Below are 22,532 nucleotides of genomic sequence, written 5' to 3' on the forward strand. Positions count from 1 at the left end.
AATATTTACGTTTATCACTATGAAGAGCTGATCATTACACATCAATCACTTGCTGTCTTGAGGAGTTGTTGATTTCTTTGCAAAGTAAAGTTAACTGTTGTTTCTACTGTGTGATGGTGGCTCTAATGAGACTTTAAAATTTGTTCTAAATTTTTTTTTTTTTTTGATGTGCCAATCCAACATCCCATACCTCCAACCCAGACACACTTAAAACTATTCTCTACCTGTGTAAAGCAATGAGGTGTTTCGTGTTCTTATTTTAATTTACGCTTTTATGGATGTTTTTTATTTTTATTTTTTGTACTTCTTGTTAAATACAACGTCACAAATAAACGCTGACATGGTTGAACAGATGTTCTACATCAGCTGGAATTTACTGAGATGGCGCTGACACGGTGGACAGATTCTGTAATCCTATTTACTTCTTTTTTTATCACTGAAACTGTTTCTGCTTTAAGGAGGTCACGTGTTGATCTAAAGGGAAAAACCACGAGTGGATTCCGGGCATCGCGTCTTTGTGTGAATGTATGAAAAGGCTCTGGGAGGTTAAAGAGACTCGCTTCGCCACCGGTAAAATGCCTCGTTTGTGCGCTCTGCTCGCCCTGCTCTTTGCTGCAGGCTGCTCGCTGTGCGCTGCGGATGTCGGGACCTTCACTCCGTGCCTGCAGTTCTTTTACAGGTCTTGGCCCCCTAAGGGTCTGGCAGGGACGCCGATCTGCCAGCGTTTTATCAACAAGTATCGGTTCGCCACCCTGTACAGCCGACCCCGCCGCTCGCCCTGGTTTTCCGCCTATTTGTACACAGTACCTGCGGGAAAGAGACCCTCAGCATCCTGGAAGTTTGAGCCACAGGTGAGAGTTTGAATAATCCGTGTGTGTTTATATTAAAAAGAACAACAAAAGTAATAGATAGCATGCATCATGGTGATTATTGAAGCTGGAATGGAAACAGGCCAAAGTAAAAAACAAAAACAAAACACAAAACACAAAAATTAAACTAAACTAAAAGAAAAAAACCGAGTTTAAGCAGAACTTAGACTTTGTGCTGTGTCGGCTCTGCGTGCAAACACGCCGCACACTTCACGTCTCAGAACTGTTAACCGCTCCAAGTGTGTTGACATGCCAGCGAAAATCATGTGATTGTCGAGCATGTGCGTCAAGAGGAATTTGGTTTATGGGAGGAAGTTGACTGTTGACATAATTACTATAGCGCTGGCTGGTACACAATATTTTTGACACTGCATGTTTGAACGAGATAAAAGATGACTTGGTAAATCCTTTAATTGTCCCACAAGGAGAAATTTGATAAAATTTACTGGAATACACACAAAATGTGTGTTCCACTGTAAAACCCCAAAATATAAGAGTCACACAAGAGTTAAATGGGGAAGGCAAAATAAAATGACTGTGATGGTTTGGTAGAGTTGGAGTGGGAAGCAGAAGAACAAATATTTCATTTGAATGCTGCTTTTCCCAACTTCCTCTTGTGAAGTTTGTTTTTGTTATGTTATGTGAAGCTCTTTGTACACTTATCTAATCCTATTTTCACTTGCAGCAAAGTCAAGGCCAAAAGTCAAACTTTTACTGACAAATAAAGCAAATTAATGCAAACAGTCAGCATTTGCAGTATTGACCTTTCTCCTTGTTTCTTCAGTGGGCTGGTTTCAGTCATTATGCAAATGTACGGTTTATAAGATTGGGGAAACCTGCAGTCAGCTGAGACTGAAGAAGTCACCTGGATGAGTGACAAAACGTTTCTCCCACTGAAAACGCTACATCCAGATGAACAGAATCAACTTGTGGAGCTTTAGCTTTCTGCTCATTTCTGCAGATTGGTCAGTTTAGGGATTTTTAACAGGACACTTTTCAGTGGCACGGCTGAGATCTGTGTCAAGGGTAAACCCTGATTGATCCTGCCTCAATCAGTGCTGCAAACTGATCGCTTTCTGAGGACTGGCCATACTAAAAACGTGAATAAAGAGAAATAAATGAATAAAAACTGAAGTGTTAAAGTGTTTGAAACTCAAATTTTGTGCTACTTCCAAACCTTTGGGCCATATCTGTTTTACGGTACAGTTAACAGGTTGAAAGGGGATATAACACTTCTTTTTTTTCTTTTTTTGTGCCGCATATTTCTTGTAGGACACTTTCTCGCTTTTATAATGTCAAAAATATCCAACACTGGCTCAATATGTGAGACTGTAAGGAAGTGGGGGTGGTGGTTGTAACCCTTTGACTGTTTATATCAAGAAAACTTTCCACGACATCCTGTTAAAGGCCGTGTGATATGAATAAATAAAAGTGTTAAGATTTCTCATCCCAACTAATAAAATGACGAAAAGCCTGAAAGTTCTTTGGACGATAAACATAGTAAGCGCCACATGTGCAGCAGGAGATACCCCACTCCTCCACCCTAAACGGAAACCCCCCTGTTCCTCTGATTAGTCAAAGGCGGAAATGAAATTGTGACTCTATTTGCCTAATTTATGTCCCCACTTTTGATTTCAGTGTGATGATCTGCTTTGCATTTCACACTTCTGAATGTACAGAAATGGGCTGCAGTTTATCCAGACAAACAGCAGGGGGCACTAGCAAGAGCACTTCTCAATGAGAAGGAGCAATTGGAGCTAAACATGTAAAATACGTTTTTACACCTGCTTCTAGAAAAAAACGATCTTACTTTAGTAAATACAGCAATGATAATAATATAAAGCAATGCTTCTGTAGTTTCTCTAATTAGGACGCTGACATTGTGCAAAAACCCTTAGCATTCTGCGTCTCCAAAAGTTGATTCTGTTCATCTGGATGTAGCGTTTTCAGTGGGAGAAACAAAGGGCTGGACCTCCCAGCCCTTTGTTTCTTCAGTGGGCTGGTTTCAGTCATTATGCAAATGTACTGTTTATAAGATTGGGGAAACCTGCAGTCAGCTGAGACTGAAGAAGTCACTTGGATGAGTGAAGAAACATTTCTCTCACTGAAAACGCTACATCCAGATGAACAGAATCAACTTGTGGAGTTTTAGCTTTCTGCTCATTTCTGCAGATTGGTCAGTTTAAGGATTTTTAACAGGACACTTGCTTGATGTCCTGTCTAGTCCCAGAGTAAAAAAAAGTGACATATAAGTGAAGGCCACACTGAAAACATGTTTATAGTCTTGGACTAAAGGCAGTATCAAGTGGCAATGCCAAAATAAACTTCATAACTTAGCATCTTTTATTTTGTGAATATTTGCTTATTTAGCATGAGGCTAGGACAAATCCCTCTCAACCGTAGGTGGACTGGTAATGACCGGGAGGTTAAGTTTAAAGCATAGTCCTGGTACTTCCATTGAAGCATTGCTGATAATAGTACAAATGCAGCTTTAGGAGTGTCGACAACATTTTAGCCGAACAGCTTAAAGTCATTTGTGAAATCAGTGAAGTGTAAAGTCTGTAATAAAACCCCGTTTCTTCCTTTGCTGATAAACAGCTAGCCTACCCAGGGGGAGATGGCAACATGGAACAGTTCCCCCCAGGCCCTCTGGATCAGAACATCGTGGAGAGCCAGGCAGTGCAGCTGGACTACATCAACTCCACCTACTCCCGTGGCCACTTGAACCCCAGCCTCCACCACATGAGCCACGACACCCGCTCATCCACCTTCACCCTCACCAACGTGGTTCCCCAAAAGAACGGTTCTAATGATGGGCCTTGGGAACTTCTGGAGCACAGTGTGAATCACACCTTAGCAACCTACTGTCTCGGATATGCCTACGTCGTGACGGGCATCATCCCCTACCGCAATGACGAGCACTGGCTCAAGAATCACCGCGTGGCGGTGCCTGAGTATATGTGGTCTGCCTACTGCTGTCCAAAGTACAACCAAAGTCTTCCAAAAGAGCTAACCAACGCCTTTCCCACGTACGCGGGCATCGGACGCAACGACCCCAACAGCAGCGAGGAGATTGTGCCTGTTGATAAGACGGTTAAGAAACAATTCAGGGGATATGATGTGAGAAATATGTCCCTGGAAACACTCGAGATGTACTTGAAGGACAGATTCAATACTGTTGTTAGTGTGTTTTATGAGCAGTGCACCGGATCAGACCTCACAGAAAATACATAAATGATACATAAATGCTGTTATATACACATTTCTGTGAGGAGAATAACACAAAGTGCAAATATTAATGACCACTACTGAAATGACTCATACACAACGCGCTGCCGCTGAGTTCAAGTATGCACAAAACACTTTAAACCACTAGGTGGTGTCCTTGTGCAATACATGTAGCTCCACATTTCGGCTGAAGTTGTATGTATGTATCAAACTAATTCATATTCTGATTCTGATTCACTAAATAACTAATAATGATCAGTGGTGTAAGAACTACTCAGGTACTAAACAACAATGCACATTCCTACCAAAGTAGAGCACAGATGTTTTGTTAGCCAAATATACTTGAAGTATCAAAGAAAACTTTTCATAACCTGATCTATAACTTCTATATCTTTGCCCCAAAGGAAAAAGTGGCAATGACTCCAACTCTTACATGCAACATCTATATTACTACGTATTATTCTTTTATTTTTTACTATTGAGAAATTGGAATGTCCTAATTTTCCCTTTTGGGTGCATAAAGTATATCCGATTTATCTAACAGCACATAGTATGTGTTAATATGTGCACCTGCAAATGACAGAAACTATAATAAATCAATATAGAAAAGATTTTCATTGCTGCAGTGTTTGTGTCCTAAATCAGCTTCCACTGTCTGAATCAAAATGTTGTAAAATTCCACAGATGATTAAAAATATAAAGCTTGACTCTTAAAATTATATTCAAACACAGTACTTGAGTAACTGTAATGAATTACTTCCCAAACCTGCTGGTTTTGTTTGTACTTCATGCCCCAATCAAAGTAATGAGTAACAGACTCAGTCACCTGCTCCACAAGTTAAACCCAACTGGTGTGTCGTTGTGTGTATTTCATGTCAAATGATCACTGACACTTGTGTTTTATCACATCAGACTAGTAAGAATTTATTGCATTTACAGGTAATACAGTAGCACAGGTGTACAATTGGCTACACGGTGGTGTTTCAAGCAGGTTTACTCTGACAAACATGAATCAACAACTCAGTAAGATTGCTGCATGTGGGGAGTGAAGAGCTTGTCCCAGATCTCCACCTTCATGATGGCCCTGCCCAGGGGGGACATGGTACCCTTGATGTCCAGGCTCCCGCCCTCAAAGGTGAGGTCGGAGCCTTTGGCCTCCACCCGCACGAATCCCACCTGCTCTTTGTTGTAATACATCTCTTTGAACAGGCTCTCATTGCACTCTTTGCCCTTCTTGTAGATTCCCAAGGCAAACCAGTTCTTGTACATGTTATAGTCATATGGCACAGAGAACATTATAGCGAGTGTCTCATCGGCTCTGTTGAGCTCCTTCTTGAACAGGTCGTAGGTCAGCACGCCCACTGCCCCAGTGGCTTTGGCTTTGCCCTTGCCGAAGTTGCACACTTCAGTCTTTTGTGGACGTACAGTCGGTTGTGGGGGGCTGCGGCAGCTGCCACTTTCCAGGAAAAGCCTTTAATTTTTAACAGCAGCAAAAGTGAGGAAAAAATGAAAGCAGGAAGCAAAATTTGAAAATGAATTTTCCTAACTGGATATTTGTCAAGCTGCACGTAAAGCATATTCTAACTTTAATCTGTACAGACAAAGTGAGCAAAAGTGTATTTATTTTGGACATACTTAGGGTCAATCAGGCAGTAGTTGTTGGTGAGGTTAGTGATCTCTATGGTGACGTTCCTTCGGCTTTCGACAGCGGCAGCCAAAGCTTCTGCAGATTCACTCATGGTGTGGCTTGTAAAGGCTGTGACAGACAGAACAGAAGTGTAAACTGCAGATCTGTGAATGAGTTTAACCAATTGAAATAAAAATGCAAATCCATCTGAAACCCTCAAATAACTGAGCAGGAATGAAGCGTCTTACCTGTCGGGATCACTGGTACGTAGCGGACTCGTGCTTGGACAGATTTGAGACACTGAGTTCAGCTCTTACATGAGTCTCGTTGGGGAATGCGTTGCACCCAAAGGTGTCTCCACCCATAAGCATGCATCCACCTCCCATGTTGCTTCCCATCGCATGTCTGCAGAGGTGTAAAGCAAAGGGTGTAGCTAACAATAACAGCACAGGATAACTGTAGTCTTTTTGTTCTCACACTGCTGTCAATTTGTGAAACTACGAACTGGTTTGTTGAGGTTTGTGGGATTTTTCTGCACTACACCTTTTCTTTCTGGGTCTGTGATTTTGTTTTTCCATTGTCTGCATGAGGAAACAAACATGCTTCGTCTCTGCAGAGGGCTTAGACAGTTTGAAACATGTCTGTTGAAAGGTTGATGAATAACCTATTCCCCAATCCAAACCAACAAGAAAATTAACTTTAAACTTAAAAAATTCCAATAAGGAGAGGTTATAATACTTTATAATAGACCCTGCACTCCTAATATTACTGTGTAATCCCATTGGAAGAACAGGAAGAGTTATTCATCCTTGTCAAGATAAGAAAAGATGTGATACACCGTGGCCATAGGCACTAAACATTAAACATAACTTATTAAAAAGATATATTAAATAACTCAATAAAATTACATGCAATGACCAAACAAAATACCACAGCAGGGTAATGTTAGTGGCCTGTATTTGTGTGACTGTCCAGAGCAGATTACAGGAGCAGCATGTCAGAGATGAACATCTGATGATTTTACAGGGAAATAGCATTTAGATTAGAGATTAGGATGCTCTAGAATAAAGCATGCATCCTTAATACTTTTGGGGAGGTTAGGACACTTATTCAATACTATATCATTTGAAAACTTTTATATTAGCTTCATAACAATGGCTCACAACAGTGAAAACGATGTCTTAAGGATGAGATAATAAGTTAGATAGTAAGATAAAAGTAAAGACTACAATTTGAGGAAGAACTAATGATGATCCCAACTCCCTTTTCCTCTCTTTTAAAACACTCATTATTTTAAAATACTTATAGTATTTTTTGCAGTTTTATACTCTTTTGTTCCGTCGTACCATTAGTAAGCAGGAAGTGTTGTCAGCAGTGAACTTAAACCCTAACTTTAGAAGAAATTCCTCAGTAAATAACTGGAAAATAGTGGGACAAGTCACAGGCTGGGTTAAGGGTTGAGAATGATTAGCTACATTTTTATTCACTTTTGCATGCAAACATTTGAAGTCATGTCCAACAATTTATTTTTAGATTGAACAAAGAAACACAGAGGACAACAAGTCAGTTGAATTGTTTTTTATTTGTTTAAAGCACCTCTAAACCATAAGGATGACAACTTGCACTTTGGTTTTCAGGAATATCAGCAAATACACTCGACACATTTGTTTGCGAACATTTTATTCTCACACCTAATACAACCAGACTCTTTAGCCCATCCTGTCATACAGCTCCAGTTTAACAATAGCTTTGCCCTCATCGGACATACATGCCCTCACATCCACCGTCTTGCCTCTGAACACCAGCCCTGAGCCTTTGGCCTCGTAGCGGACAAAGTCGCTGCAGTTCTTGTCGTTGTACATGTAGTTGAACAACTTGCTGTCGACAGCTTTCGATTTATCAAGGACGCCCACGCCGAGCCAGTTCTTGTAGAAGTTGTAGTCGAACGGCACGGAGAACATGATGGCCACAATGCCATCGCAGCGGCGGCTGCGCATGTCAAACAGGTCATAGGTCAGCACACCCGCAGCACCTGATGCTGTGTTGTCATCCTTGGTGAAAGAGCACACCTCTGTCTTAGTGGTGCGCACGGTGGGCTGCGGAGGGCTGTGGGCGAAGCCACTTTCCATGTGAACCCTGAAAGGAAGGAGGGCAGAGGAAACGATCAAAGGTTTATTAATGCACCTCGATGTAAAAACAGTCAACTGTGCAATATCCTCCTGACTGTTGATGCCATCAGACATTTAACACTGGCACTGCTGGAGGTGGTGCAAGCTCATCAACTGCAGACTCAACAGGACTAATGTTTAAATATCAAAGGACATGCAAATATCATTCTGGCCATTTTTTACACATCAGTAAAAAAATATTGGTTACAATTAAAATGCAGACACAAGAAACCACAAGGATACAAAGTAACAAATGATGGATGGCAGAAATAACTTGTGTTAAAGAGTGATAGACAGGTCTTTTTGTCTGACTTTTGATAATTTTGCATCACACGGGCATTGAAATTTTAAAAGATAAATGTCTTTTTTTTTGTTTAACTGCAAACAATAAATGCTCTCTTACATAAGCAAAGAAATCAAAAACTTTATGCTGGAGTAAAAGAGAAATAGTTTGGGCTGTGTTACTTTGGGTTGACGAGGCAGTAGGCGGTGGTGATGTTGGTGATTTCCATGGTGATGTTGCGATTGGTGGTAAGAGTGGTGGAGTGGGCCTCTGCATTTTCAGCCATGGTGACGACTGTTGGTAACGGCTACAAGAAAAACAGGTGTGAGCCATGCAAAGTGCAGCAAAGCTCTGTCATGAAATGTTTTAGCTGTCCTGCTGAAATAAACACTGGAATATGAACTGAAGATGAAGTAAACACGAAACATTACATATAGCCAAAAAGTCACTATTAAATATCTGTATTCACTAATTTCACAAACTGACAAAAACACCTGCAGAAATGAGCACTTACTTCGCGTTAGGTGACACACACAGGATGGCAGAGAGTCCTCTGAAAACAGGTCGGACTTCGATTTGGAGATGAGTTTAAAGTCACGCCCTCTCTGTCACACCTAACACATGAGCTTCAGTTAAGTGGGCGTGCCTTTCTCTTTCTCTCTGCTTTCAATCAAACAGTATGTGATCACTTCACATGTACCTGCGAGTCTGGTAACGAGTGCAGAGTTGCACCCAAAACCTCACGATCCTTAAACCACCTGAACCGGTCTATCTTTGCAGCTGACATGAAATTCTGCTTTTCTTTGGGGGGGGTTTCCACAGTCTGTCTCTTCACAGGAGATTTAACATTCTTGCAACAGTTTCATGATTCATGGACACAAATGAATTCAACACACCCTTTTTTAAAGGTCTGGATGTTTAAATATTTGTTTGTCCTTGATGTTTGAATCCGCAGCCTGTCCCAACATGCAAAAACTGGAAGTGAGAAAGCAGAAAAGTTACCAGCCCAGCAGTTCACATTCAGACATATTATGACTAAAAACACAAAGAGGGATTACAGATTGCTGTGACCCAACAAATAATTGCAGAATGACAATACAAAAGCAGAATTACTGCATAAACATGCAAAAGTACAAATAAGACAAACAATGAGAACCAAATAGAAATGGAGCACAAAGTGACCAAAAAGAAATGGTAAATGACAAAAAAAAAAGAGCAACAGGACTATAAATACATGCAGCTTTAGTAAAAACAATTTTTAAAAAAAGTTCCCCGCCCACCCCTGCGGGCAGGCTATCCTTCAAGCTCCTCCACCAGAGGCCTGGGAGCTTGAGGGTCCTGCACAGTATCTTAGATGTTCCTAGGACTGCGCTCTTCTGGACAGAGATCTCCTTTGTTGTTCCTGGGATCTGTTGGAGTCACTCGCCTAGCTTGGGAGTCACTGCACCTAGTGCTCCGATTACCATGTATGTCTTTTCTTAAGTTTTCTACCACAGACAGACAGTGGGGCGGTCACCACTGGTGGGACTACTGGATTTAAGATAGTAAAAGAACCTATCAACTATTGTAAACTAACACTGCAGCGCACCGAGACAAGTGTGACCTAATTAAAGGACAAACTAATAAAAACATTAAAACTAGAACTAAAATATCTGAAAGAAGCACAGATCTATTGAACTGTCAGTAAAACACAGCACAAGCAGAGTTGTGAGGTTCAGTTCAGTGACTTCAAATAGCGAAGGTGAGGCCTATAGCAGGTCTGCTATATGGAAGCGAATGCTAAACTAAAAAATGAGCCTGTTGGAGATTTCAGGAGACACCTTGAGCCCCAGATGTTGCGTTCTTTGAATGACTGATAAGGTGTGACACATGAACATGTAGTGCTTTCACCAGAAAAAAGTTTCATAAATGGTTATTGTTCTATAATAGGAAATCTGTACTAATAGTCTTTTTTTAACGTTCCTATAATCGATATGTATTAGAAGAGTTGTTTTAATGCTGACTTGTATTGAGTTTCTCTGTATGCAGTTGGAGGTTACATAGCTATGTATTTGATTATAATACACAGGAAGGCAGGTGGAAGGCTGATAAATGATAATTGCATTGCTGCCAGTCTTATTTGTGTGTGTGTGTGTGTGTGTAGCACCATCCTGTGGTCACTGTGTGTATAAAGTCCTGAAGTAAGAAGTTTTTTTAAATGATAATTGATCATGTTTGCAGTGTTCCTGACACTCATTCTATGAACTTTAATGACTTTATACTATATCCATTAATTCATCCACTGGAGGGGGGGGACACACCAGTGTACTCTCATTCCAGTTCAAAGCTAGATCATATAGGAAAGGTGGCAGAAGATCATCCGGTGTAAAATCGTTCCCACTGCACCACGACGCCAACCACAGGAGCTCTGATTCAAACCAGTGTTTCAATTTAAATTTAAATCGGTTACGTCAGGGGTCCCAGTCCCAATCCACGAGGGCCGGTGTCCCTGCAGGTTTTAAATATGTTTATATTGATCCATCACAACTGATTTAAATGGATAAATTACCTTCTCAACATGTCTTGGCGTTCTTCAGAGGCCTGGTAATGAACTAATCATGTGATTCAGGTGTGTTGATCCAGGGTGATATCTAAAACCTGCAGGGACACCGGCCCTCGTGGACTGGGATTGGGGACCCCTGGGTTAGGTTCACTGACACTTTGGCCTCTTTTTGAAAGAGAGCTGCTGTTCCAGGTTTCTCACACCTGACTGCCACAGCTGAACAGTATTCAGATCTTTGTGTGTAACTTTGTATATAGCCCCAGTAAAAAGTGTCCGTAAAGTGTTTTACTTGTTAGTGGCAGCTAGATGAGGAGTTCTCTACCGTTTTTGTTTATGCGCATTTTTCTCCTGTTTTGTGGCCAGCTGGGAAGTTTATCTGTATTTAGTATTTTTTGGTTTTAACCTAGAAATATGTTTCTTTACTCTCTAAAGAGTCGGGTTATTTGTTGCTTATTTTGGTCTTGGAGACCCTGGCCTTAACTTCTTTCCTTTTTTCTTTTCTTGCCTATTTATGTTAAATAATGTAGTATAATTATAAATACTCCACCGTAATTTGTAAAATAAATTCATTTGACACATGGTTAGGTTTGTTCGGAGGCTCAGTCTATAGTTAGTACTGCCTATACTTTATCTTACACTCACTGTGTCTCCTAGGCTTTTTACATGCAAGAGGCTTGTAAGATAAGTGGGGGCTCGTCCAGGAAATTCCCTGAATCATAGCTCTGTTTTATTTTGAGACCTCCTTTTACTTAACTGCTTATCCACTTCAGGATAAGCAGTTCAGGATCACAAATCTTAGCATCTTCGTGCTTGCCATACTCCCTACCTTACTTCCTTCTACCTACAGTAGGCTCTTGCACACACAGTATGTAAGAGCCTACCAGCATGTTCTTTCACTAGTTCCAAATATGCCATCCCCCTCTCCTCCACCTGTATCTTTGACCAACTGGCACCCTGTTGGTGCCAGCAGTTGTTGTTGCTAACTTGGTCCCTGATCGATCAGGTAATCCCATTCTTGATAATCCAGATGTTTAATTTGGTAAAGATTTTATGCCGATGCTCTGCTTGGTGCAGTGCTCCTCATTTATCAGACTTCAGACCAGCACTAGGAGTACGCTGGTTGATAACCCCTCACCATCTGCAAAGAACCAGTTTTAAATTGCATCTTTAGGCACTTTGTTACTATCTGTCTGTTGGAAAAACACAGCATTTGTTCCAGTTTCTTTGATTGAATCTATGAAAATGTTAAAGATAACAAAGTTTGACAGACAGAAAGTTGTGTTTTTGCATCAACAGGGAAATTCCCAAAGTTCAATAATATCCAGTGAATAATGTTAGAAAAACAGTAAAATAAAGTTTATTTCATTTAAAGAAGAAAATATCTGAAGAAAATCTGCAGACGAATCCATAAAAATTCAAAAATATGTCTCGAGATGATACAGTAACCAGGTTTGGGCAGACCTGCTTATTTCAGCCTCGTGTAGAACAAAGATGAAGACCTTTGAATTACAAAATATATATAGTATGACACATGGATGTAGCCTGCAGCAAGTGTAAATGAAGCATTTTAGATTCCTGAATTTTAACAGGTTTCAGCTACTGGAAGAGCCGTGTTCAAATTATTCAAGGTATGATCTCATGAACCTGAGCAACACACCAACAATAGTGTCCCGGTCTGTCATCGGTATCTGTGTGACTACATAGTTTTGATTTCTTAACTTCTACAATGAAACCAGTGAATAAGTAGGTGTGGACCTGACTAGATACAGACACAATAACCATCACACAGCATTACACATTACTCTGTTTCTAAAAACATCAGCATTTCATTTAAACACAGCAGATTTAAAGTTTCCACACAAAACACTTTACTAGCAGAAGCACAGGAGTGATTTCTAAAGTGCTTAACTTTGAGCTAAGGTAAACCTGACTGGAAGATGATAAAACCAGCAAAAACACTGGTAACACTGGCTCTTAAGATAAGAATGAACTTGTTGAATTCTCATTTTAATACTAACATTAACTCAGTCTGAAGCCCATTGCTTACTCGTGTGTTTGTGAAACAGTAACATGTTTTCATATTAGGAGACTCAGAGTGTGTATTCACTCTATTGCATGAGACACATCAGTCAGCCACAACATTAAAACCACTGACAAGTGAAACAAGTAACACTGCTTACTGGTGTTAGCTTGTGTACTTGTGTGGTGTTGTTATGCTAACTTAACCGCTTAATGTTTAATTTGTCTTTTAACCATTTCATGCATGAATTAAGACGACCTCAATCAGGATTTTTTACTTAAGTATTTTTAATCATCTTTAGGCATGAAAAGATGAATAAAAATGCTTAAGAAAAATAACAATAATTACAGTGAAACACGTCACACATCTACAGTAACATTAAATGACCAGTGGGTAGCAGGGTATGCAGTGACACATCAGTGTCCAATGTAGTGGTTTATGTGCAAGTATACCATCAACACTGACACAAATACAAGAACACAGCCTTTGAATAGCTGTAACTGTAGTGACCACTATGTGTGAAAGGGTTAATTCTTATATTTGTTTCTTTTATTCTGTTGTAGGGCTTAAATCATGTTTTAGTGTCTCTTGTGTTTAATGCTAACATCCATCAGGTCACAGGTGTATGGAAGCCCGTTTCTGCCACAAAAAAACAACAACAAAAAAAGCATCTATAACTTGAAATTTCAACTTATTAACTCGAAATTTTGAGAAAAGTAGCTCGAAATTTTGACTTACTTTACTCAAAATTTTGAGTTAACTCGAAATCTTACTGAAATGTTGCTCTGTAGCTGATTGTGTCTTATTTTAAGTGTAATGAGATAATTTTGATGAGAAATAAGACAAATATACTTGGTAAGATTTTGAGTTATTGCAGTCCAGGCGACCGTTCCAAGGTTAGCACTGGATTATGTTTAAGCCACATGGTAAATGGCCGAATTTTCAGAAAGATGTTTCGCAGCGATGCGGACGCTGTACTGGTCCATTGTGGTGAAGAGAGAGCTGAGTGTAAAAGCGAAGCTCTCAATTTACCGGTCGATCTACGTCCCTACCCTCACTTATGGCCACGAGCTGTGGGTAGTGACCGAAAGAATGAGATCGCTGATACAAACGGCGGAAATGGGCTTCCTCCGAAGGGTGGCTGGCCATTCTGGAGGGGCTCAGAGTAGAGCGGCTGCTCCTCCATATCAAAAGGAGCCAGTTGAGGTGGTTCGGGCATCTGACAAGAATGCCTCCTGGGCGCCTCTGGGCGTTTTCCGGGCATGTCCCACTGGGAGGAGGCCCCGGGGTCTGCAGACCCAGGACACGCTGGAGAGATTATATCTCTTGGCTGGCTTGAGAACGCCTTGGTGTTCCCCCAGAGAAGCTAGAGGAGGTGGCTGGTGAGAGGAAGGTCTGAACTTCTCTGCTTGGGCTGCTGCCCCCACGACCCAGCCCCGGATAAGCGGAAGAAGATGGATGGATGGATGTTACCATTCAAATTACGTATCAAATTATCTCTTTCTGACTGAACATCTCTTGGCCGGAAAGCCGCAGTCAGTCCAAGGCTTCACAGGTCTTCTGACCTTTGATGTTGATACTAATACTGTGGCTTACTCCCACAGGTTTCTGAGTGTGAATGGTTGTCTCTCTGTGTCAGTACTCTGACTGGCCACCTGGCTGGAGTGCTACATATTTACACCGACGCTGGCTGTGTTAAAGCTACACCACAGCTACAGCACTTGACAAATGTGTTTGATCTCTTTCTGACTGAACATCTCTTGGCTAGAAAAGTCCAAGGCTTCACAGGTCTTCTGACTCCATGTTTTGATGTTGTACTAATACTGTGGCTTACTCCCACATCTCAGACCGAAATATAGGGCCGTAGGCTACAATTACCGCCAGTTTTTGTTGTGTCTTGGGATTTGTTCACACGAATAATAAACATATTATTGCTATACAACTACTAGAACAATAAAAACAGCACCACCACCAACAATTTGTACTGCAACCAGTGGAAACAAAACATGAGGTTTACATGCATAACCACAACCTGAAATATTCTCCAGCAAATGCCTCTACATGTGGGCGGGCCTTAAAGGTCATTTCTGAGGAAACATGGCTCCAGCGGTGATGGACCCCAGGTGAGTCTTCGCTTCTATCCATTTGTTGTAATTGGTCACTCTGGTGTAAACACCGGGACGCAGCTCTTTGGCGCAGCCGTCGCCCCAGCTGATTATTCCAAACAGGAAGAGCCTGCTTCCGACTTCGCACACCAGAGGGCCTCCTGAGTCTCCCTGCGGGGGAAGAAAAGACAAGCAGCGCTGAAGGAAACTGACAAACCGACCTCTGGAATCAAAGTGGAGACCAGACGTGTGCAAATACCTCGCAGGCATCCTGACTCCAGTCGGGACGAGCGGCACAAAACATGTTATCAGTAATCATGTTATCGTAATAATCCTTCCCTCGGCACACGTTGTCGGCGAGGAGGTTCACCTGAGCCTCTTTTAGGTATTGAGACCTGTACCACAAAGCTGGAGAGAAGAGGAGTGTTAAAGCCCTGAAGGGTGAACATAATTATAATTATGTGCTGCAGTTACAGAAATTAGGCATTTTAAATGAGCCTCTGTTTCCTTCACTTGTTCTGCTACACTGATAGCTGGTGACTTGTCTTTGTAAGGCTTCCAATAATATTCCCATAACAAAAGAAAAATGAGCACAAAGTTCAGAGTGTGTCAATGATTCCCGACTTTGTAGCCGGTGTGCAAACATTCAGTGGACAGATCAGCTCAACTTGAAACAGCACAAAAGTTATTATTGGATCGAACACATAAATCTGCAAGTAGTTAATGTTCGATTTGCTTCAGGCTTCACTTACAGGTGTAATATTTTAGTGTAGACATACTTGATATACGTTTGTTTCTGTCAGATGTAAGAACAATGCTCAGAGGACTCTCCTCACCGTGACTTTCTTTCCCATATCCGGCAATGTCACAGGTGAATCCTGGCTGCAGGCTCTGCTGAGGTGGCGGCAGGCAGACCGTCCTCACAGCGCTGCTCTCCTTAGCACATTTACCAAGTTTGGTCTTCAGCTTCACCAGAGCTGCAAGACAATTATCAACAATCACACCTTTGATTGAATTACAGCTTTAAGAAAAAGGCCTCTGAAATTCAAGAGAATTCTAAAATCTTATTGCAGAATGACTAAATTTGTCAGGTAACTAGATCCTAAAATCCATCTAATGTGGGATGCTGGTTTAAGATTCTTCTTAGGGTCCGAGCGTTTCCATAGTAAAGTAAATAAAGCCACAAGGGGTCACCAAAGTGCTGCATGTTTGATTTTGGCAGAGTTTTTACACCAGATGTTCTTCCTAACACAACCCCAATTGGAATTTATGTCTCAGGCAGGAATCAAACTTTTAACCATTTGAGACACTTGATCACATGATTCCCTTTGAGCAGCACTTGCTGAGAGTATGGAGGAAGAACTCCCTTTTAATGGGAAATGATCTGAAGCAGTATCAGCCTCGGTGTTAAGCAGCCAAGTATTATTTTAAAAAGACATTAACCCCTAAACTAATTTTTAAAAAAAGGATGAGTGTCTCTTTGTTGAGATTTCATTAACTGATAGAGGCAAACAGACTAAAATCGGAACATTCTTTTCAAGTTTTTTGAGAAAACCCCCCAGCACGTATTGCTATAAATATATATTTTTTCCATATTTTAAATTATAGTCAAAGATAAGTGTTATTTCTAACTGTCGAAACTTCTATTTGGTGGATTGACTGTTTTGGCACCTGACAGTAAAACGCACAGAACAACAGCTGGGGTGGAAGTGGGTTGCAAAGCAGCTTGCAGATGCATTGCAACTGTGGGCAGTGAGGCTGGAGTAACGCTCTGCTTGATTAAAAACTTAGTTTCAAAAGATGTTTTAATTTGTGTGTTCACACCAATATCGTTGTTGAAGTTCCCCTCGTTATTATCAAACCCTTCGTGGATGAAGATTTTTTCCACCCTGAATTTTTGCTCCACGCTCGGGTTGCTCTCGTTCAGGGCGTTTTTCCCCAGGGTGACGGTGAAGCGCTCTGCTATGGTGTTATTTCTGAAACACAAATTCACAAAACAAGTCCAGTCACAGCTATTTCTCAGCACCTGCTGCATTTCCAGTAAATGATCTCACTTCCTACCCGTCGGGGAAGCAGTGGGCAGCTGTGAGGACCCAGCAGGCGGAGATCAGACTGCCCCCGCAGCGGAAAACTTTCTCTTTGGATTTAGGGCGCCAAAATATGGCAGCGATCCACGGGTGGGATTCCACAGTGGCAACTGTTCCGCCAACGATCTTCAGCTGCTTTCTTCTGGTGCGCTGGCCACATGTCGTCATCTCTGCAACTGGAAAATGAAAAAAAGTTTAAAAGTGTCGCCGAGAGAAGCGAGGAATGGGATTCACAGGCGTTAGTGAGGACTCACCGTGCTCTGGCTGGGTGGGGACAGGTGAAGCCACAGGTGGAACTATAAGACAGAAATGGGTTTTTTTAATGCTAAAGATTTGATTTTCCCAGAACATTTAACCCTTTAAATTCTGGGTTATTTTTTAAATTCTCATTGGAGATTTTTTATATACTCTAAGTCTCAAAGTCTCCAGCACCAGAGCAGAGTGAGACTTAAAGAACTGCTGAGAAAATATATTTATGCCCTTCTAAACAAAATAAGAGATTATTTAGCTTTTTTTCTTTGCCAATTTTCCAGAATTCAGTTACATTTTCATCTGCATTTGGAAAAACCCCTATACTTTGAATCCATGGTGGATTTTGGACTTTTATTCTCCCTCCTGGTCCCCATAAATTTGGCTCCTTTTGCTCCAGTGACTGATGCACCATCAATGAAAAATGCTTCACTGACTTTAATAACAGTCCTATCAGAGAACACACTTACGTGGCTTGAAATTGCAAAGCGGCATGTCGCAGTATTCCCACACCAGCTGCAGGTTTTTCCAAACGTTACACCACGGACGACGTCTGTAGTGAAGATTTCTGAATAAAAAAAATAAAAAACAAACCATCCAAGTAAACAAACAGTCCAGCCTGACGAACATATGCAAATGGTTGGAGTATAAATGATGGAATCTGGCCATGAAAGACCTGAAAACATTTTCTAACCGTCTCTGCTAACACTGACAGGTTTGATATGAGCACTGTCTCTGATTGCTGAGACTAGTTGGTCACAAAACTGGAATCTGTAGCATGAACTGTAATGTTTGGTGTTTAGATTATTCGATTAAAGATTATGGTTGATGAACGCCTGAATTAAAAGAGCCGGACTGCTAGAACAGCTGAAGATAAAGTGCTGTGGTTTTTACACTCGCTTAAAAATATGAAGGAGCCCAGCTGATTAGTGGGAGACACTGATATTTTTTTTCTTCCAACTATCCAACATTTTGCAAAAGGAATGTGAAACTTCAAAGATCCAAACTCAGACCTGCAGTAGTTGTGCTTCCCGGCGTTGATGTCCAAATGCAGGTACTGCCTCCTGGTCTCCTCGTCCCACTGCAAACATGTTTGTCCGCTGACTGTTTTAGATGCTGTGCCTTTGTAGTACAGTCCCACTCCCTCATAGCAGTGACTCGCTTTTACTGAAGTGACAGTATGACAGGTGAGGGCGATTAGAAAATCTGAAAACTATCAGTAACGTTTGGTTTGCTGTTGAGCTGCTCACCTGTTTCACAATGTGTGCCTTCAAAGCCATCAGTGCAGCGACAGAACAGGTGTGCACCAGAAATCAGCGCTGGGACCGAGGTGCCGCCGTTGAGACAAATCTCACCTACAAAATAAGACGAAAGCTGACGACACTTTTGAGACCCACATCGACAGCATATTTTATGATTATGAAATGTGGCTGGAAAATAAGAGGTCATATAATACAAGGTATAGCAGTAAGACTGACAGGCCAGTTCATTAGAAGAAAGAAGAAATATCTAATCAGCCAATCACAGCAGTTTCACCGCCTACCTGACCACGTCCATCCCTTTATAACCACAGTGTGCCCATCTTATAACGAGTGCCTCCAGGGGGATAAGTAGCCATATCACAATCCTCAGATCGAGTAGATAAAATTTGGGATGTGGTGGAACAGGAAATTTGCACCATGATGATATCATGTCGACATGGACTAAATCTCTGAGGAATGTTTTTAGCGCTTTGTTGAATCTTTGTCAGCAAAAATGAAGGAAGTTCTGACGGCAAACGGGAGTCTGGACCCTGGGCTGGACCCTAACCCTAACCTGACTCAGTAACATCCAGGTCACGCACTATCTCTCTGATACATGAGTAAGCGGTGAACCAGCCACAAGTAATCTGGAACAGCCTGTCTGGTTATTCCCAGGTGAGTACAGGTGAAGCTGCTGTATGCTCCAAACCACAGGAACGACCCAGTGACTCACATTAGGTGACTCACCTTTCAGCACTCTATTTATGGGTCAAATGATCATTTTATTTCTGCTGCTGCGTGATTTTATTTATTTTAGTTCGTTTGTTTTTTTGATGGGGGGGAGGCTCAGTGATTGCTTTTGTTAATTATTTTAAAGCTACTGTTTCATTTGTTTTCAGTCCAGTCTTTGTAGCTGACAATGTTTGCTGTTGTTTGTTAAGCCCCTTAAGCCACTGACCTACATTCACATTCTTCCTGTCATACAGTCATGGATTGGCCTCCCACAGAGCCCAGAATGCAACATTACTGAAGCAGTGTGGGATCATGAAACAGACAGCAGCCAACAGCCACACAAAAGCGCTGAATCTCCTACATTAAGCTTGGAGAGCTAATTCAGTTCAGGCTGTGCTGAGGAAAACAAGAAGTCACATCAAATATTGACTTTCAAGCTGGCAAAATATAAATAAATACAGGTGGCTCAAGACTTTTGCACAGTATTGTAGGTAATCATAGGAGCAGCACTTTGTGCTTCCACCTGGAATGAAGTGTGCTGTCTAAATACAGCTTTGCTTATTTGCTGCCAAAGTAAATTACACATTTCATGCTCAGGAGATGAATAAAAGCGTCTCACCTGAACGCTGAGAGGACGAGGAGAACGAAGACGAGGAAGAGGAGGAGTGGGGGGAAAAAGCTAACTCACGCCTTCTCCTTTCATCCAGCAGGCCCTGAAAACATTTTAAAAAGTTAAATAAAGCCTCGTGAAAGAAGACTAACATAAAATTGGCGTTAATAAAAAAATAAAAACAGATAAAAATAATTGTCCTCACAGCCTGAGCTGCTGACAGGAAGGCCAGCGCGCAGAGGAAAAAGCTTCTCATTGTTTTCATGATGCTTCTCGGCTCGGTTTGAAGGCTTTGCATGAGCGTGCTTGCAGAGTGGCAGCCTCCTCGGGGTTTATTCTGTTCAGTGGAGGGAGGAGTCCTGATTGGCTGACAGCTGGCTGGCTGACCCACTAGATGTAGAGTGAAGAAATAGCTGTTTACAGTACATGTGAATGAGTCATCACTGGTAATCCACACCATCAGTTTTCAGGGAGCATATCAGTATCTGTGGTATGTCAGCCAGTCTAGAACTGCAGGTGTTTACATGCTGAAGGTAACTATAATTAGATTTAAATGAATCAGGATGTTTGATTAAATAAAACATGTTCATATTTGTCTGAATATCACATTACTGCACTGTGTTTGCTTCCATACAGCATAATCTGTTGGGAAACTCACACTACTGATGTACCAAGAAATGGTTTGGGGATTTTAGTGGGTGTGGTCTGACACAAATATGTATATATGTGTATACAGTGCTGTGCTAAAGTCTTGAGTCAACCCTCATTTCTTTACATTTTGCTTCCAAGGAACAAAAACTGGGAGAAAAAGGCTGACTATGCCAAACTACACAAGAACTGGACTGAAACCTGTGGCAGCAGGTTTTATGGAGTGATGACTCTAAATCTGACATTTCTTGGTTTACAAAAAAAAAGTAAAATTTGTAAGGATGAGGTCAGAAGAGAAGTACAACAGTGTGAAACCTGTTCAACATGGTGTAGACTCTGTCATGGGTTGATTTCAGCCAGTGGTGTTTTAGAGCTTGATGGGATGATTAACAAAAACCACCAACGTCCCAAGAAGAGCTTTAAATGTCCTTCAAGAAGCCTGGAGAACTATTCCTGAAGACTACGAATTTATTTGGTGGTTCATTGGTCAAACAGGTCGTGTTTTATAGTTTATTTGTTGTTGTCTCTTTTCATTCTGGTTGCAGACCACAGGCCTGCTGTATTTAGCAAGACCTGAAACTAGAAAATGTCCAAATTCGCCCCATGTTACAAAGTTAGACTTAAACCTGCACTACCTCTGACGCCCAGCAGGGGGCTATACCCGTTTTTCCAAAAAAAAAAAAAAAAGTCAGATTTCACGGTGCTCTATCTCAATTTAAAATAAATGATAGCATCAAATTTTACTTGAGTACCATCACTGCAAAGTGATTTACAAAAACACAGTGGCGGGCTCTGTACCAAGCTGCAAAACTGGATCATACACAGCTAAAGTGGCCTTGAGCTAGTTTGTCACTGAGTCATTTACAGCATTGACTTCATTGTCACAGCTTCTCTAAAGTATATAAGTTAAAATAACATATGTATTTGCGCAGAAGCTAATTTATAACAAATAAATATATACGCATTTTTGCTATTAAATTTAATAATTTGCTTTTAAACCTTAAGTTAAAATAACTCGATATATATATAAACAGTACTGACATTAATTGTATGTGATTGGCCTGTTTTTGTAGTGAAGTCACTGGATGTCGCTGTTGCTCCATAAACGCCAGAACTCATTTATCCTGACTGGACCTGAAGGGGCTCTGTGCGCGCTAACGGTGCACGTTAACGAGCATCACTTTCCTGCCTTCAGGTGACATGAAGATGCAGGTGACTGTGGTCTCTTGAATGTCCCTCATATGTAAACGAAAGCAAACTGAAGAAGAATGAGAAAAGCAGGAAAGCAAATATGTACATTAGGATCCCGGAAGTCGCCTCGTTTGGATCCTGTTGGGCTGATGTTGCCTTCAGGGACTCGAGGTAATCGCTACAACTCTTATTGAGACAGAGGAGCTAATTAAAGATTCTATTAATTTAGGAAAATCCTGCTTTTAATTACATATCGCAATAATAAACAATAATTTGATTGATACCGTATTAAATGTGCATTTTTATCCAGAATGGTTTTACATGTTTTATCCGTTAAATGTTATTGAATATCTTTTATTTTACTTTGTGATATTCGGTTGGTTTTCTCTTATTTTATCTACATATATTTCTATTTATATTTGTTAGCATATAAAACCCTTATTGTTTTATTGTTTATTTGGTATTATTAATGTGCCTTTAATTCGTTAATACTGAATCTATTTATTTGTTTGTTTACTTGTTTTGTGGCATTTTTTTAGCTAACGTGCTTGTAATGCATTCGTAGATATTCGGATCATTTCCAATTCTCTCAGTGTTTAACCACAAAACTTTTCATTATTATTTTATTCATTTTTAAAAATAACTTTTTAAATAAAGTATTTTATTCATTTGTTCAGTTTGCTATGAAACGGCTTATAAAAGAGTTTGTCTTCTCGTGTCTGTCCTACAAAAACTCTTCTTTTTGGGAGGTTTACTAAATGTTTGGGAATTTTCCATGAAATTATAAGAAAAAAATCCATATTGCAATATTCCTACGAAAATGCATACACGGATATTACAGCATCTCCCTGTTTCTTCATAAAGCAGCTTCGCTTCTTTATTTAAGATTTAAGTTGAAGTGTAGGTTATTTTATTCCACTTTATTGTGCTTG

The 22,532-nt window shown here is 40.8% G+C and overlaps 4 protein-coding genes across 4 annotated transcripts; 1 reads left to right on the forward strand and 3 right to left on the reverse strand.

Annotated features, from left to right (window-relative positions):
- The first annotated feature begins 517 nt into the window (after nt 1-517).
- Nucleotides 518-4,708, forward strand: LOC101472596 (endonuclease domain-containing 1 protein). Its single transcript, XM_004565933.4, has 2 exons — nt 518-851; nt 3,468-4,708. Exons 1-2 carry the CDS (start codon nt 528-530, stop codon nt 4,101-4,103), a joined length of 960 nt encoding a protein of 319 aa, XP_004565990.2. The 5' UTR covers nt 518-527; the 3' UTR covers nt 4,104-4,708.
- A 282-nt stretch (nt 4,709-4,990) lies between these two features.
- On the reverse strand, nt 4,991-6,371 carry LOC101472879 (DELTA-stichotoxin-Hcr4a). Its single transcript, XM_004565934.3, has 3 exons — nt 5,973-6,371; nt 5,733-5,853; nt 4,991-5,568 (listed from the first exon to the last, which is right to left on the reverse strand). Exons 2-3 carry the CDS (start codon nt 5,834-5,836, stop codon nt 5,118-5,120), a joined length of 555 nt encoding a protein of 184 aa, XP_004565991.1. The 5' UTR covers nt 5,837-5,853; nt 5,973-6,371; the 3' UTR covers nt 4,991-5,117.
- Nucleotides 6,372-7,287: 916 nt separating this feature from the next.
- LOC101473175 (uncharacterized) lies at nt 7,288-8,807 on the reverse strand. The gene is made up of 3 exons (XM_004565935.4): nt 8,690-8,807; nt 8,358-8,482; nt 7,288-7,860 (listed from the first exon to the last, which is right to left on the reverse strand). The coding sequence occupies exons 2-3, from the start codon at nt 8,459-8,461 to the stop codon at nt 7,434-7,436; spliced, it is 531 nt and encodes a 176-aa protein (XP_004565992.1). The 5' UTR covers nt 8,462-8,482; nt 8,690-8,807; the 3' UTR covers nt 7,288-7,433.
- Nucleotides 8,808-12,046: 3,239 nt separating this feature from the next.
- On the reverse strand, nt 12,047-20,077 carry plaub (plasminogen activator, urokinase b). The gene is made up of 11 exons (XM_004565936.3): nt 19,967-20,077; nt 19,771-19,864; nt 18,429-18,533; nt 18,192-18,345; nt 17,649-17,746; nt 17,184-17,225; nt 16,904-17,105; nt 16,667-16,818; nt 15,679-15,819; nt 15,102-15,250; nt 12,047-15,013 (listed from the first exon to the last, which is right to left on the reverse strand). Exons 1-11 carry the CDS (start codon nt 20,057-20,059, stop codon nt 14,819-14,821), a joined length of 1,425 nt encoding a protein of 474 aa, XP_004565993.1. The 5' UTR covers nt 20,060-20,077; the 3' UTR covers nt 12,047-14,818.
- Nucleotides 20,078-22,532: the final 2,455 nt, after the last annotated feature.

Source organism: Maylandia zebra, linkage group LG8 (genome assembly GCF_041146795.1).
Source record: "Maylandia zebra isolate NMK-2024a linkage group LG8, Mzebra_GT3a, whole genome shotgun sequence".
NCBI classification, from domain to species: domain Eukaryota; kingdom Metazoa; phylum Chordata; class Actinopteri; order Cichliformes; family Cichlidae; genus Maylandia; species Maylandia zebra.